The sequence below is a fragment of the Propithecus coquereli genome, unplaced genomic scaffold (assembly GCF_000956105.1).
Source record: "Propithecus coquereli isolate 6110/MARCELLA unplaced genomic scaffold, Pcoq_1.0 Scaffold42, whole genome shotgun sequence".
NCBI classification, from domain to species: domain Eukaryota; kingdom Metazoa; phylum Chordata; class Mammalia; order Primates; family Indriidae; genus Propithecus; species Propithecus coquereli.
Genome location: NW_012149952.1, coordinates 3903669 through 3915819, shown reverse-complemented (window position 1 = coordinate 3915819; position 12151 = coordinate 3903669). Strand labels below are relative to the sequence as shown.

The window sequence follows — 12151 nt, the reverse complement described above, 5'->3', positions numbered from 1 at the left end:
GTCTCTACTGAAAAATAGAAAAATTATCTGGGCGTGGTGGTTTGTGCCTGTAGTCCCAGCTACTCGGGAGGCAGGAGGATCGCTTGAGCTGGGGAGTTTGAGGTTGCTGCGAGCTATGATGACGCCACTGCATTCTAGCCTGGGCAACAGAGCGAGACCCTGTTTCCAAAACACAAAACAAAACAAAATCCCCACAAACCTTAAAACCTGCACCATGCCTCCATTCATGCGCATTCACACACACACAGTGTCACACTCACACCTACACACAATCACACAGACTCAAAAAGACATGCGTACACATTTTCATACATGCAGTCACACACACACACAAACACACACACAAAAAACTCACACAGCCCCACATATGCACTCAGAAATACTGTCACATACAAACACACTCTCACACACGGACACATTCATACAAACACACAGACACACTTTCACATACACACACAACACTAAAAAGAGCGTGTCATTAACAAAGGGAACTCAGTAAATCAATGTCATTCTCTATTTTTAAAAAAACTGTAATGGGAAATTGGTTTTTTTCCCAAAGCCATTAAATAAATGTCGAACAGATAATTAAGATGAATCTAGGTTTGGCAACGGGCCAAATGACAAGTCCACAATCCCTTAGCTGCAGTCCCTGGGGACAGATGTATTTCAGAACTCAGAATTGTTCCAAGTTTAGGCTGGTCAGAAGGCAGTGAGTTATCTCAAGTGACTGTTCACAGTCAGTTACAGATTGAAATCCTCGTTCTACTCTTTTCCCCCTTCTCATTACTGCACTTGACTAGTCTAAAAAGAAAAAAGAATTGTTCCAATTTTAGAAAAGTGATTCTAAAACAAATGCCGTATATTATGTAATATATGGATCTCAGAAGCCTACGGCAGGCGCCCCCCATCAGACATGTTAATATTTTTGCAGCAAAGTATGTGCATATTCACACTAAAGGAGATAAATAAAGAGTATAAACAGCTCATATTATTTGATTTGCCACCATGTGAGACTGGAGCAAAATTACCCCCAAAAGAAGTTTTCGTGGTCAGAAATTTTGGGAATTCGGAATTTTAGATACGAGATTTGATTAGCAGGCTCCTTACGTTTACATCCACATATACCCCTGCTTTAATTGTAAATTTTCCATTCCAGGTTTGGGGATGGGTGTAAGCGGGGGCGCGGCGGGGGGGGGTCATCCAGGGAAACGGTGGTCCTAGGGCGCCCCCTATTGGCAGCCCCGGCCCTTGCAGTTGGGCTGCCAAACTGGAATGTCCACGCGCTGATGCCAGATCCTGGGCTGGGTCCTGCTGGGTCCCGATTGGTCCAAATCTTCACAGTAATCCCGCCTTCACTTGCCTGTGAGTGGTTCAGGAACCTAAGCCTTAACCAACCAACACCTGACAGTCCCCTGGTGCAGGCATTGTGTCCGAGCTTGTCATGTGACCCACTTTGATCCAATCAGATTGAAGGAAAGCCCTTTTGGCCACCAGTAGGGTTCAGGCCTCTTTATCTCACAGCCGCTCTCAGGTTTCCGAATCTCTGGGCGCTTGGCCTACTGCCTTGAGAGCAAGCAGCTTGGGGATGAAGCCAGCTCTGCGCACAGAAACAACTGGAAACAGTTTAGGTCCCCATGCTGGGGACCTGCTCAGCTCTCCTGTTAAGAGACCCTGCCTGCCTGATCACAGCTGCCTGGCAGCCCCATGGCATGGGAGCCAAGGCCACCCCTCGGGCTGCTCCCAGCCAGTGACAGAACACAGGTGCGTGTTAGAGCAGCCATTGCTGCCCGCCGCAGGGCTCCTTTGCTCGGGGCCCCTCTCCCGCTCGTAAACGTCCCTGCCAGGCTTTCTCAGAACTGTGTTGCAGCCTGAGGCTCGTCCACGCAGTCCCTCCTCCCTCTCTCCTTCACAGCTCTCACGCCCGTGTCATTTCCGAAGGTGCTCCCTGCCACACACACTCCCCCTCCTTCCCCTTTATCCGTCACGAGTGTTTTCCTCAACAAATTTTTTGCACATCTGATCCGGTCTTGGCATCTGCTTTCCACAGGACCCGAACTATCATAACAAAGTCCCCAGTGACACCAGGTAGAGGTTAAGAGCTGAGGATCTGGGATCGGACTGCCTGGCCCTCAAGTCTTCGTTCTGCCACTCATTTGCTCTGAGCTTCGGTTTCCAAATCGGTAAATGGGGGATGATAATATTACTTGTCTCATCATCTAGTCATGAGAGTTGGATAAATCAAGCGCTTGGAATAAGGTCTGGTTGCTCTATGGAAGGCTGCCCATCTTCTGGAATGCTGGGTATGTGAGCGAGGAGAGCTTCCTGTTGTGTAAGCCAGGTAGAGTTGGGCATGTCTGTTACTCGGAACCAAGCCCTTCCTAACGGATGCCTCACCCTCTGCCCACCCCCAAGTCAAGCTACCTGGATCGAAAGAACAACTCGAAGAATATGACTAAGGAGCCTCCCCCAGGAAGCCCTCCCTGACCCCTGCCTCTGGGCTCCCTCAGCCCACTGAACTCCCTCATTCCAGCCCTACCCATTCTGGATCATCAATGTCTGGGGACAAATCTGTCCTCCACTGAAATGTGAAACCCATGAGGGCCGGACCGAGGTTGTCGTGGTCACCCCATGTCCCCAGCACTGCCCCCGACAGGGCTGCGCTCAAAGTGACACCAAGGAATCACCACCATCTTTGGGGCTCTGACTGTTCCCAGCCCTGTGCTAAAGGTAGACGCAGGCCTTGCCTTGAATTTTCACAACCCCTCTGCAAAGCCGGCACTATTATTATCCCCTTTTATGGATAAGGAGACTGAGGCAGAGAAGTGAAGTTACAAGAGAATTTTTGGAACCTTTTTGAAATCCTGAAATCCATGAAGGGCTGACATTGATCTCTTCAAGTTTTCCCTGGACTGTTAAAGGTGGGAAGCCAGTGGGAGGTTGCAGAGGGGCATGTCCCTTTTAATCAATATAATTTAGAACTGGAGGCGGGAGAGAAGGGAGAGACATAGGAGAAGCACGGGGGGAGAGAACACAGTGAGTCTGCAGGAGACAGGAAGAGAGACATGGAAAGGAGAAGGCACTGAACACCCTCACCTCGCTGCTCCCCAGTCTCTGGTCCCGGCACGGGTCTCCCCACCCCCCAGGTGGCCCTCTCTCACACCCCACAGCCAATCAGTCGGGGGTATCTTCGAAATATATACAGATTTTTTTTTTTGGTGGTTCCTTAATAAATGAAACACAGGTTATCAAGGAACTCAGCAATTCCACTCCTGGGTACCCGTAAGAATTAAAAACAGGTGTTCAAACACAATCTTGTCCACAAATGTTCATAGCCGCACTATTCACAATAGCCGGAAGGTGGGAGCAACCCAAAAGGCCATCGGATAATGAACAGATAAACGAAACGTGGTACATGCATCCCCTGGAATGTTCCTCAGCCACAGAAAGGAGTGAAGCACCGTACAGGCCACAGCACGGATGGACCCTGAAAACACGACGCTGAGTGGAAGAGGCTGGACACAAAAAGCTACATATTCTATGATTCCTTTTACATGAAGTGTCCGGAATAGGCGAGTTCACACGGACGGGAAGTAGACTCGTGGTTGCCAGGGGCTGAGGGGAGAGTCAGTGTTCAGGGGGTACGGGGTCTCATTTTGGGAAGATGAAGACATTCTGGAGAAGGCTGGTGGTGATGGCGGCAAAGCAGTGTAAATGTACTTAACGCCACCGAACTGTGCGCTTTACACTGATTAGAATGCGGACTTTTATACTACGTGCACTTCACCACTATCCATTTTGACCGCCCACTTCTACCTCCTCCCCAGCCAACAGCCTGGTCCGGCCACCATCATCCCTCACCTGAACCATGGCAGTGGCCTCCTCGCTGGGCTCCCGGCTTCCACCGTCGCCCCCTACAGTCCATTCTCCATACAGCAGTCACAGGGTCTTAACGTCTAAATCATCTGGCGACCCTCCCATGGCTCCCACCTCATAAAAGCCGAAGTCCACACCATGGCCCACGAAGCCCTGACCAACGTGCCATTTATCTCTCCCCTCATTCCCTCCTCCCGCTCGCCCCCTCACTCCGTCTTGCTCCAGCCACAGTGGCCTCTTTACCGGTCCCTGAACAAGCCTCAGGGCCTTTGCACTTCCTGTTCCTGCTGCGCCATCCTCACCTGCCTCAGGCTTCTACCCAGAAACCAGCTTCTCTGTCACTCCCTACACTTTACCCTGCTTCATTTTAATTCTTTGTGCTTATTACTACCTGACATACCATATATTCAAGTTATTAACGGTATTTCTTGTCTGTTTCCCCACTAATATGTCAGTCTCATTGAGAGCAGAAATTTTTGCCTGTTTTGTTCACTGCCATGTTGTTGGTGTTTAAAATAAGCCCGGTACACAGTAGATGGTTCAAAAAATATTTGTTAAAGATTAAAAGATAGAGACCAAAAGAGAGACAGAGAAACAGGAGGAGAAACAGAAAGAGGAGGAGATGGTGGAAAGGCAGGGAGGCTGAGACTGGGGGGGAGGAGGAGGTGGGGACACAGGTGGGCGGCATTGGGGACAGGAAAGGGAGAGCAACTTGGGAGAAGATGGCAGGGCAAGATGGGGGAGAGAAGTGTGGTGGAGAGAAGAGCAAGTGAGCTGGGGTCAGAAAATAATAGAGGCGAGACAGAGAATGGGAGAGACGGACAACACTGAGGGACGTCAGGGACAGATGCGGGGATACACAAAGACCGAGATGCAGAGAGACAAACACAGAAAGAAAAAAGAGAGAAGAGATACAGAAACAAAGAAAAGAACGATTAAGAAGAATGGGTCTGGGAGGGCAGAGTGGAAACTCTAAGAGGGGGCGTGGGAACAGACAGAGAGGTCCCTCCCTCTAACTCGGCATGTACTGATGTCCAAGGCTTTGGGCCGATTTGATATCCCTCGGGATCCAAGCTGGGGCTTTTAAAGCCCTGAGGGACAGAGGTGGTAGAGAGACATGTGACACTGTTCTCAGGGCTTTAGATCACTAGCTTATTTATTCCTCGGAGCCTCTCTCTTAAGCACTCTCCCTGTCTTCATTTTCCAAGACCAGAGAGATGGCGTGACCTGCCCGAAGTCACACAGGCAATGAGAACAAGAGCTGGGTGGGATTTGAACCTGGGCAGCCTGGCCCCAAAGTCAGTGCTCCTAACCGCCACCTATTACTGACTCTAAAGAGGTGCTGGCTCCCTAAATTCCACTGTCTACAGTCACCTCTCCCAGTCTGAGAGAAGAGGCTCAGCTTCACTCTCCCGGGAGAGCCTCCAGCTCAAGGGGGCTGGCTGGCCAAGAAAACCGCTTCCTGCATGCCAGATCCCAGGCCCTGCCCAGAGCCAGGCCTCGGTCTTCCAGGAGGGAATATGGACGCAACTACCTCTGACTCCTTCTCCAGAAGCTAGACCTAAGTTTCCCAGCCATGATTACTTGGCATTGTAGGCCAGAGAGGTTGTACTGATCTTCAAAGGCAGCACAGTGTTCTGGTAACTTGCTCTGAGGTTTCCAGAGGCAGAGAAGTACCACGACCACCCCTGTCGACCCTCATCTCTCTAACCCCAGGAAGAAGGCAAGTATCATTCCCTCCCAGCAGCGAACTGACATCTCAGGGTGATTTAGCCTCTGTCTCTGACATGCTCATCATACTAACAGCAACTCCCCGAACCTCAGTTCTTGCCCCCAAATCACCCCACCTCCTCCTGTCTCCCAGGCTGTAACACGAGAGCGTGTTACAGTGAAAAGTAACACGTAACAGAGACAAGCGCTTCTCTCCAGAAAGACACTTGTCCTCTGCCCCAAGCACATAAAACACTAGGAAGTCCTTCATAGTGTCTGACCTTCAAAAGCCCTGTTGTTGATAAGCCTCTTCTCCCCTCTCCAAACCGAAAATTACATGAGGGCGATGAAAGAAAAGAGGGCCTCCTAGGGAAAGGGAAAAGCCCACACAGCCCACCAGGGGCAAGAAAGACAAAGGCTACACCCCAGGGACTTCCCCTCACAACTTGGGAGGCGACATCTCTGCAGACAACAGGCCAGACACAGCACGAGGCACCTGCGGCTGGAGTTTATTGCAGATGGACAGACAGACACAGAGATTCAGGGAGATGAGAAGGGTGAGCTGTGGGCTCTGTGCTCAGAATCCTAGAAGGGGAGGATAGGAGGCAGAAGTCGGGATGGTGTCCGCCAGATGGTGGAGGACCCGGCCTCACAGCCGAGGAGCTGCAAGGGGTGAGGCCCCGAGCCAACACCCCCTTACCCCCCATTCTTCAGGATGACGCCTCCGGACACGCTGGGCGATGTCATTAAGAGGGAGCCCGGGCCCACCCGGGGCCGGCGCATCCACGGCATGGAGCACCGGGCTCTCGAGGGCTGATGGTCCGGGTTGGGGTGGAAGGGAGGGTTACCCGGGTCCTCAGCCCCCCGCGGCCTCTGGCGTCTCTCTGGGCGTCTGGCGGCTTGGGCCACGGCTAGGGGCGCTGCGGCGGCGGCGGCTCGGCGGCAGCTGGAGCTGGGGTCGCGGCCCGCCGGGGGCTCCCAGGAGGCAGGAGATGGAGGCAGCGGCGGGCGCCGGGGCGGGTGGCGCGCCCGGGCGGGCAGCACACGGAGGAGACGGCGCGCTGGGCAGCGGGCCGGCGGGGCCCGCGGGGGGCCGCGTGGGGACCCAGATGAGACCGTAGTACACGGCGAGCAGCACGGCGGCCAGCGAGACGCAGAGGAAGTAGGCGCAGACCGGGGCCAGGCGCAGCCAGCGGCCCCGCGGGCCCTCGCTCAGCCCGGCGCCGCCAGGGCTTTCGCCGCCGCCGCCCACACAGCTCGTGCCCCGCATCCCCGCAGCCCACTCGGCCCGCACCGCGGCCGCACAGGCCCCGCCCCGCACGGCCCCCCAGGACCGCCTCACTGCCTAAACCGCCCTCCCCGACTCCGCCCCCGCCAGGCATGGCCACGCCCCCGAGAGGGCGGGCCTCCCCCGCGGCATAGGTCCGCCCCGTCTCCAAGCCCGCCCCCTTTCCACGCTCAAGCTTCGCCCAGCGCTGTAGCCGCGGCCCCCAGCCTCAACCCTGTTTTCGCCCCATGACCCGGACTGTCTACTCCAGGATTCGAACCCGCCCTCTTCCCCCTCTGGCCTCAACACATTGCAGTCCAAGCCCCCCTTTTCTCCTCACTCCACAGGCTCCGCACAGCATTCTGGCCACGCCCCCACTGGCGGCCCCCCTCATCAGCGTCAAGCCCCTATGCAAACCGGCTCCCAGAGGCCTAGCCCCACCCCCACATGCTACCCCCGCCCCGTCTTCTAACTCCGCCTACCAGAATCCTGGCCCCGCCCATGCACCCTAACCCCGCCTCTCCTGGCACCAGCTGCCTACTCTTCCACGCAGTCGGCCGCCCTCTCCGGTGTCCTGAGGTCTAACCCCGCTTCCAGAGGTTCCAGCTCCGCCCCTCGCCCCAATCGCGCCCCTTCCCCACTCCCCTCAATTTCTCCCTCTCCCTAGAGACGTGGGGTGCAGACTGGGGAGGAGAACACAGGCTGGAAATCCAGATAAACCCCTCCTTACGCCCCCTCCCCATCAAGGCGGGGAAGCTTCAGTCCCCTCCCAGCAGCGTCTTCAGGAATTCGGGGAGGCCTGCGGGAGGGGGAAGACGTATCAGGGTGAGTGGAGGAAAGAAGACCCCTTCCTCCCGCCTCTTCCGCCACGGAAAAGCCCGCCAAGCACAGCAACCCAGGCTGCCCCCGCCAGAAACACAGTTCGAGGGTTAGCGGAAGCACTGCGTTTAATAGAGACGAGGCTGACGCCCGAGTGATTCAAGCCCTTCGGAAGAGTCGCCGGCTATTTGCCATGCCCCAGATGTAACCTCCTGGAGGCGAGAAATTAAGCCTGGGGACTGCACCTGGCCCCCCCACGGCCTCCATGGGAGGCTAACACGGAGGCGATGTTCCCCACTTGTAGGGCCCGGACCGAGTCCTCACAAAATTCAGACTACTGCCCTGGCTCCGCCCCGCTCACTGACCATGGCTCCTCCCCCCTTACATTTAACCCTCTCCTGGCTGGAGTGTGGCAGAAGCAGAGGACAGAGGAGCGAGGCGGCGGGAGGTTAGTGCAGAGCGCGGAGGCCGGAGGCCGTGGTCCGGCGGGCGCGGTCAGCGGGCGGCCCCCGGTGGCGGAGCGGCCGCCACCACCTTGCAGAAACGCACCCTCTGGAAGTCGGTGATCTCCGCTGTCTCCTGGCCCTCGGGGCCTGCCTCTGGGAACAGAAGGGAGGATTAGAAGAGGGGGAACAATCTTCCCACCTCTCTCAGTCCCAGGGCCCCTCTCCCGTCTAGCCACGCCCATCCCAATCGAGTCTGTCGCAGCTGCCCCGCGCTAAGCGGTTTACAGGCTGCAGACTCCTTTAATCCTCTCAGTGGATCCACGAAGCAGCATACAACACCAACGTAACCCTGTTTACAGTGGAGGAAACGCTGGGGTAGCCATCACCCAGCCAACACGTGGCCAAAGACAGAGCGCTTGGGCCCCAGCCCACCCACCAACCCAAGATGTCCCCTCCAATCCTAGTCCCAGCCCCATCTCACAGTCCTAACCTGCATAAAGCGAGCCCTACAGCACCCTCCCTCCGCTTTCCTTCCCCACCGCCGGACATCCTAACCAGCCCTTCCTTCCTCGCTGTGCCCCAACCCTGATCCTACATTGGGCGAGGGGGGCGGTTCCCTGGTTGGAAATCTGGCTCCTGCCCTGTGGAAGTGAGGCTAGGGGTTCCACCTCTTGCTCCCATTCTGTTGGTCCCAAAATTCTAACCGGGTCCGCATCTATTCTAATTTATCTACCCCACTTGTTTGCACCTCAAAACTCTAATCTCACCCAGAGCTAAATCCATTCCTCCACCCCTTGGCCCTTTTTTTAACCTTTACGGGCCAGTTCAAATTTCAAAGTCCAGCCCTAAGCTTGGACCCTACTACCCAGCCCCACCCCATTGCCTGTATCTTGTTTCCACAAAGCCCTGGGGGTCAATTTTTTTTTTCTTTTTGAGACAAACTCTGTCGCAGGGGTTAGAGTGCAGTGGTGTCATCATAGCTCACTGCAACCTCAAACTCCAGGGCTCAAGCAATCCTCCTGCCTCGGCCTTCCAAGTAGCTGGGACTACAGGTGCACACCACCACGCCTTGCTAATTTTTCTATTTTTTGTAGAGACGGGGTCTCTCGCTCTTGCACAGGCTGGACCTCTAAAGTCTAATGCCATCCTCCCTCCACCTCCTCATCGCTTCCACCCCTGAGCCCCACTCCCGTGGCCCCACTCCCGTGGCAATCCCATCCACAACATGGCCATATTCTGACCTCACCAAATGCTACCCCCACACACTCCCGGTGGAGCCTCACCCAAGCCCTTGTGCCCCTTAACCCCAGAGGAAGAGGAAGGTGGCCACTTTCACCCCCCCCAACCACCCCATGCACTCCCCCACCTGGAGTTGCCTCAGACCCCTCTTCTTCAGCTTTCTGAGTTCCTGGGAGGCTGGGCCCACTCTCCAGGGAGGCAGGGGCTGGCTGGTCACCTCCTGGGGAAGGGGAGGCCCAGTTAAGCCCCCTCCCACATCTCCCCACCCCAAGAGAGAAGGCCCAGGGGGAGTTAGAGGGGGTTGAAGGACAGGCTTGGGGGAATGTCATTTGAGGATGAGAATTCTTTATTGGGGAGGGGGCTCTGAATGGCCCGGGGCAGGCTCTGGGAGTGGGCATTCCAGAGACAGGGGCATGACACTACAGAGGAGGCAGTGGACTTCCCTCCCCAGCCGCCAGGGCTGTGGGGCACACGGGGTCCTGGTGCCCAGCCCCCAAGCATCCCCACCTCCAGCCACACCCCTGGCGCATGCGAGCACACACGGGCAGCCAGCTTCATGCATTCCCAAAAGGCCAGGCCTCACCCGAAGAGAGGGCGCCAGCCGCGTGGGCGGTCCGGGGAGAATTCAGCTCCATCTCTTCACCCCAGTCGGACACAGGCTGGTGGCTGCCAGGTGGTGAGAAGGGGCTGGAAGGTGTGGCAGGGGCCTGGGGAAGTGGCAGGGGCTCCTCGGGGCTGGAGGACACTCTGTCAGCCGGCTCACTGGTGGGGTTCCCGGCAGGGTCAGCCTCTTGGGGGTGGTGGTCTTGGGCTGGTTCTTCCTGCTCGTCACCGTCGACTTCCTCCTCGACATCCTCCTCATTCTCGTCCTCACTCACATCCTCACTCATGTCCTCCCACTCTTCATCCTCCTCCCCCTCGTTCTCCTCTCCCTCATCCTCAGGAGGCCGGTGGGCAGGGGCAGGGGTCTCGGGTGGCTGTGGGAACAGGGTGGGTCAGGGAGGCACAACCCCAGGCACCCCACACACCCCTGCCCCGGCAGCAGCCCTGCCTCACCTGCGTGGGTGTCTCCGTGGGGGAGGTGGGCTGCAGGGCCTCCGGGGCTGGGGACACTGCCTCCTCTTTCATCTCCCAGCGGTCATCATGGTCACTGGAAGGAACAGAGGAAAACGGTGAGGCCCAGGGGGAGGGGGACAGGAGGAAGGGGCGGCTTACCTCCCGCCTCTCCCCGTGGGGGAGCTGCCCAGAGAGGACCCAGCATGTTCGAGCACTGAGAGAGTGGTAGAGGTGTGTCCCCAAGTGTCAAGGACAAAGAGATAGAAGGGGGGGCAGGGGGCAGGAGGAGAGATGGGTGGGAGGGGGAAAGGGGACAAATGAGGGTAAAGCCAAGAGCCACACTCCAACCCCCTAAAACCCAGTCCCTGAGAGGGACTAAGACAGGGACAGACAGATGGACCCATACATTCACAGGCAAGTCAGAGAACACCCTGGGGATAGCCCTGGAGGGGCAAAAATGCTGGGGAAGGAAGCCCCCACCTGTAGGCACGGGGGGCTGCCTTGGCCTGGGGCCGGCTGCTCTTTCTCCTCCTGCGACTGCTGACCTCAGCTTTGTGCTGGGACAGGAACTCCCCAAAGGTCGCGGGCTTGGGGGGCCGGGCCCAGGCCTGGTCATCTGCAACAGAACCCAGGAGGAGTCAGGGGAGGGGGCATGGCACACCCACCTCTCCACCCCAGGCCCAGCCCAGCCAGCTGCCTCCTCCGACCCCAGGTAACCCACGCACCGTAGCGGTGGGACGGCTCGTGGGCAGGGGCTGGGCCATCCTTGAACCTGTGGGGACAGAGAAAGCAGGGTGAGCAGGCAGTTGGGGGAACAAGGGAGCAGGAGGGTTGGGGAGGGATCAGGGTCCGCAATCAGACCAGAGGGACAGAAGGTCAGCCAGACGGGACACTGATTAGACGTGGCACAAGACCAGGTGGAAAGGCAAATCTGACATCCTAGTGACAAACAGAAGAAAAACATTTGACTAGCCCCAAAACCAAAAATTTTGGGGGATACCACAGACCCTTGCCAAGGTACATGACCCCCAGCTCGCTGCCTGACCTCACTCCCTGTCACCCTCGCAGCTCCCCAGCTAGGCGGGCTCTCCGCCGCAGGGCCTCGCACCTGCTGTTTCTGGAACATTCTTCCCCAACCTTTGAGGGGCTTAGTGAGGCTTGCTCCCTCACCTCTGTCAGGCCCCACCTCAGAGACCTGCCTGAACCCCCACCTAAAATAATATCACGTATATTATCAAAGTCTAAAATAACAACCCCAGCCCCGTCTCCTCACTCTGCTTCAACACTCTGCTCATCCTCCCATCAGACACTAAGTTCCATGAACGCAGAAACGTTTTGTTCACTGCTGGATCCCCATCACCTAGAACCTTCCACGACACATAGGAGAGACTTAATATATACTTGCTGACAATATGAAGCACTGTGGTATTGATGGTAAAGAAAAAAAAAAAAAGATTTTAAAAAGAAAAAATATTTGCTGACAAAAGCAATGCACACACACGTTCATTAGACTTGCTGCAGATTGCTCTAGGGACACAAAAGAAAAATAATTACTTTCTCATCCTAAACCCTGAGAGCATTCCCCGACAAACCTATTCCTTAGAAACAGTGGCTAGTGTCTGTGCAAAATATTTCTCCCACCTGAACGTGCTTGGCTCACCATTCAAAAGGAAAAAAATGCCCCCAACTACCAGGCAAACAGACAAAATCCTCATCTTTAGCCAGAGTCAAAAATGACAGT

The 12151-nt window shown here is 56.1% G+C and overlaps 2 protein-coding genes across 6 annotated transcripts in view; both read right to left on the bottom strand.

Moving 5' to 3' along the window:
• Window positions 1-6087: 6087 nt before the first annotated feature.
• On the bottom strand, window positions 6088-6883 carry INAFM1 (InaF-motif containing 1). 2 transcript variants are annotated; one of them, XR_001137855.1, is made up of 2 exons: window positions 6284-6883; window positions 6088-6168 (listed from the first exon to the last, which is right to left on the bottom strand). XR_001137855.1 is itself a non-coding variant. In XM_012653488.1 (2 exons), exon 1 carries the CDS (start codon window positions 6851-6853, stop codon window positions 6440-6442), a length of 414 nt encoding a protein of 137 aa, XP_012508942.1. In that variant the 5' UTR covers window positions 6854-6877; the 3' UTR covers window positions 6088-6168; window positions 6432-6439. The 2 variants fall into 2 exon arrangements, 1 of the variants encoding a protein (XP_012508942.1); XM_012653488.1 differs by having other exon boundaries at window positions 6432-6877.
• A 23-nt stretch (window positions 6884-6906) lies between these two features.
• Window positions 6907-12151, bottom strand: part of CCDC9 (coiled-coil domain containing 9) — a 13673-nt gene continuing 8428 nt past the window's right edge. For 2 of the 4 annotated variants that reach the window (XM_012653483.1, XM_012653484.1), the window contains exons 9-15: window positions 11136-11182; window positions 10891-11026; window positions 10411-10504; window positions 9938-10331; window positions 9482-9574; window positions 8219-8268; window positions 6907-7649 (exon numbers count right to left, since the gene is read on the bottom strand). In XM_012653483.1, coding sequence (XP_012508937.1) covers window positions 7632-7649; window positions 8219-8268; window positions 9482-9574; window positions 9938-10331; window positions 10411-10504; window positions 10891-11026; window positions 11136-11182 — 832 coding nt within the window. In that variant the 3' untranslated portion in view covers window positions 6907-7631. The other 2 variants (XM_012653485.1, XM_012653486.1) reach the window with 2 other exon arrangements.

Coding starts and splice junctions, on each gene's coding strand:
- INAFM1 (XM_012653488.1), bottom strand. CDS start 6,853: ATGCGGGGCACGAGCTGTGTGGGCGGCGGCGGCGAAAGCCCTGGCGGC.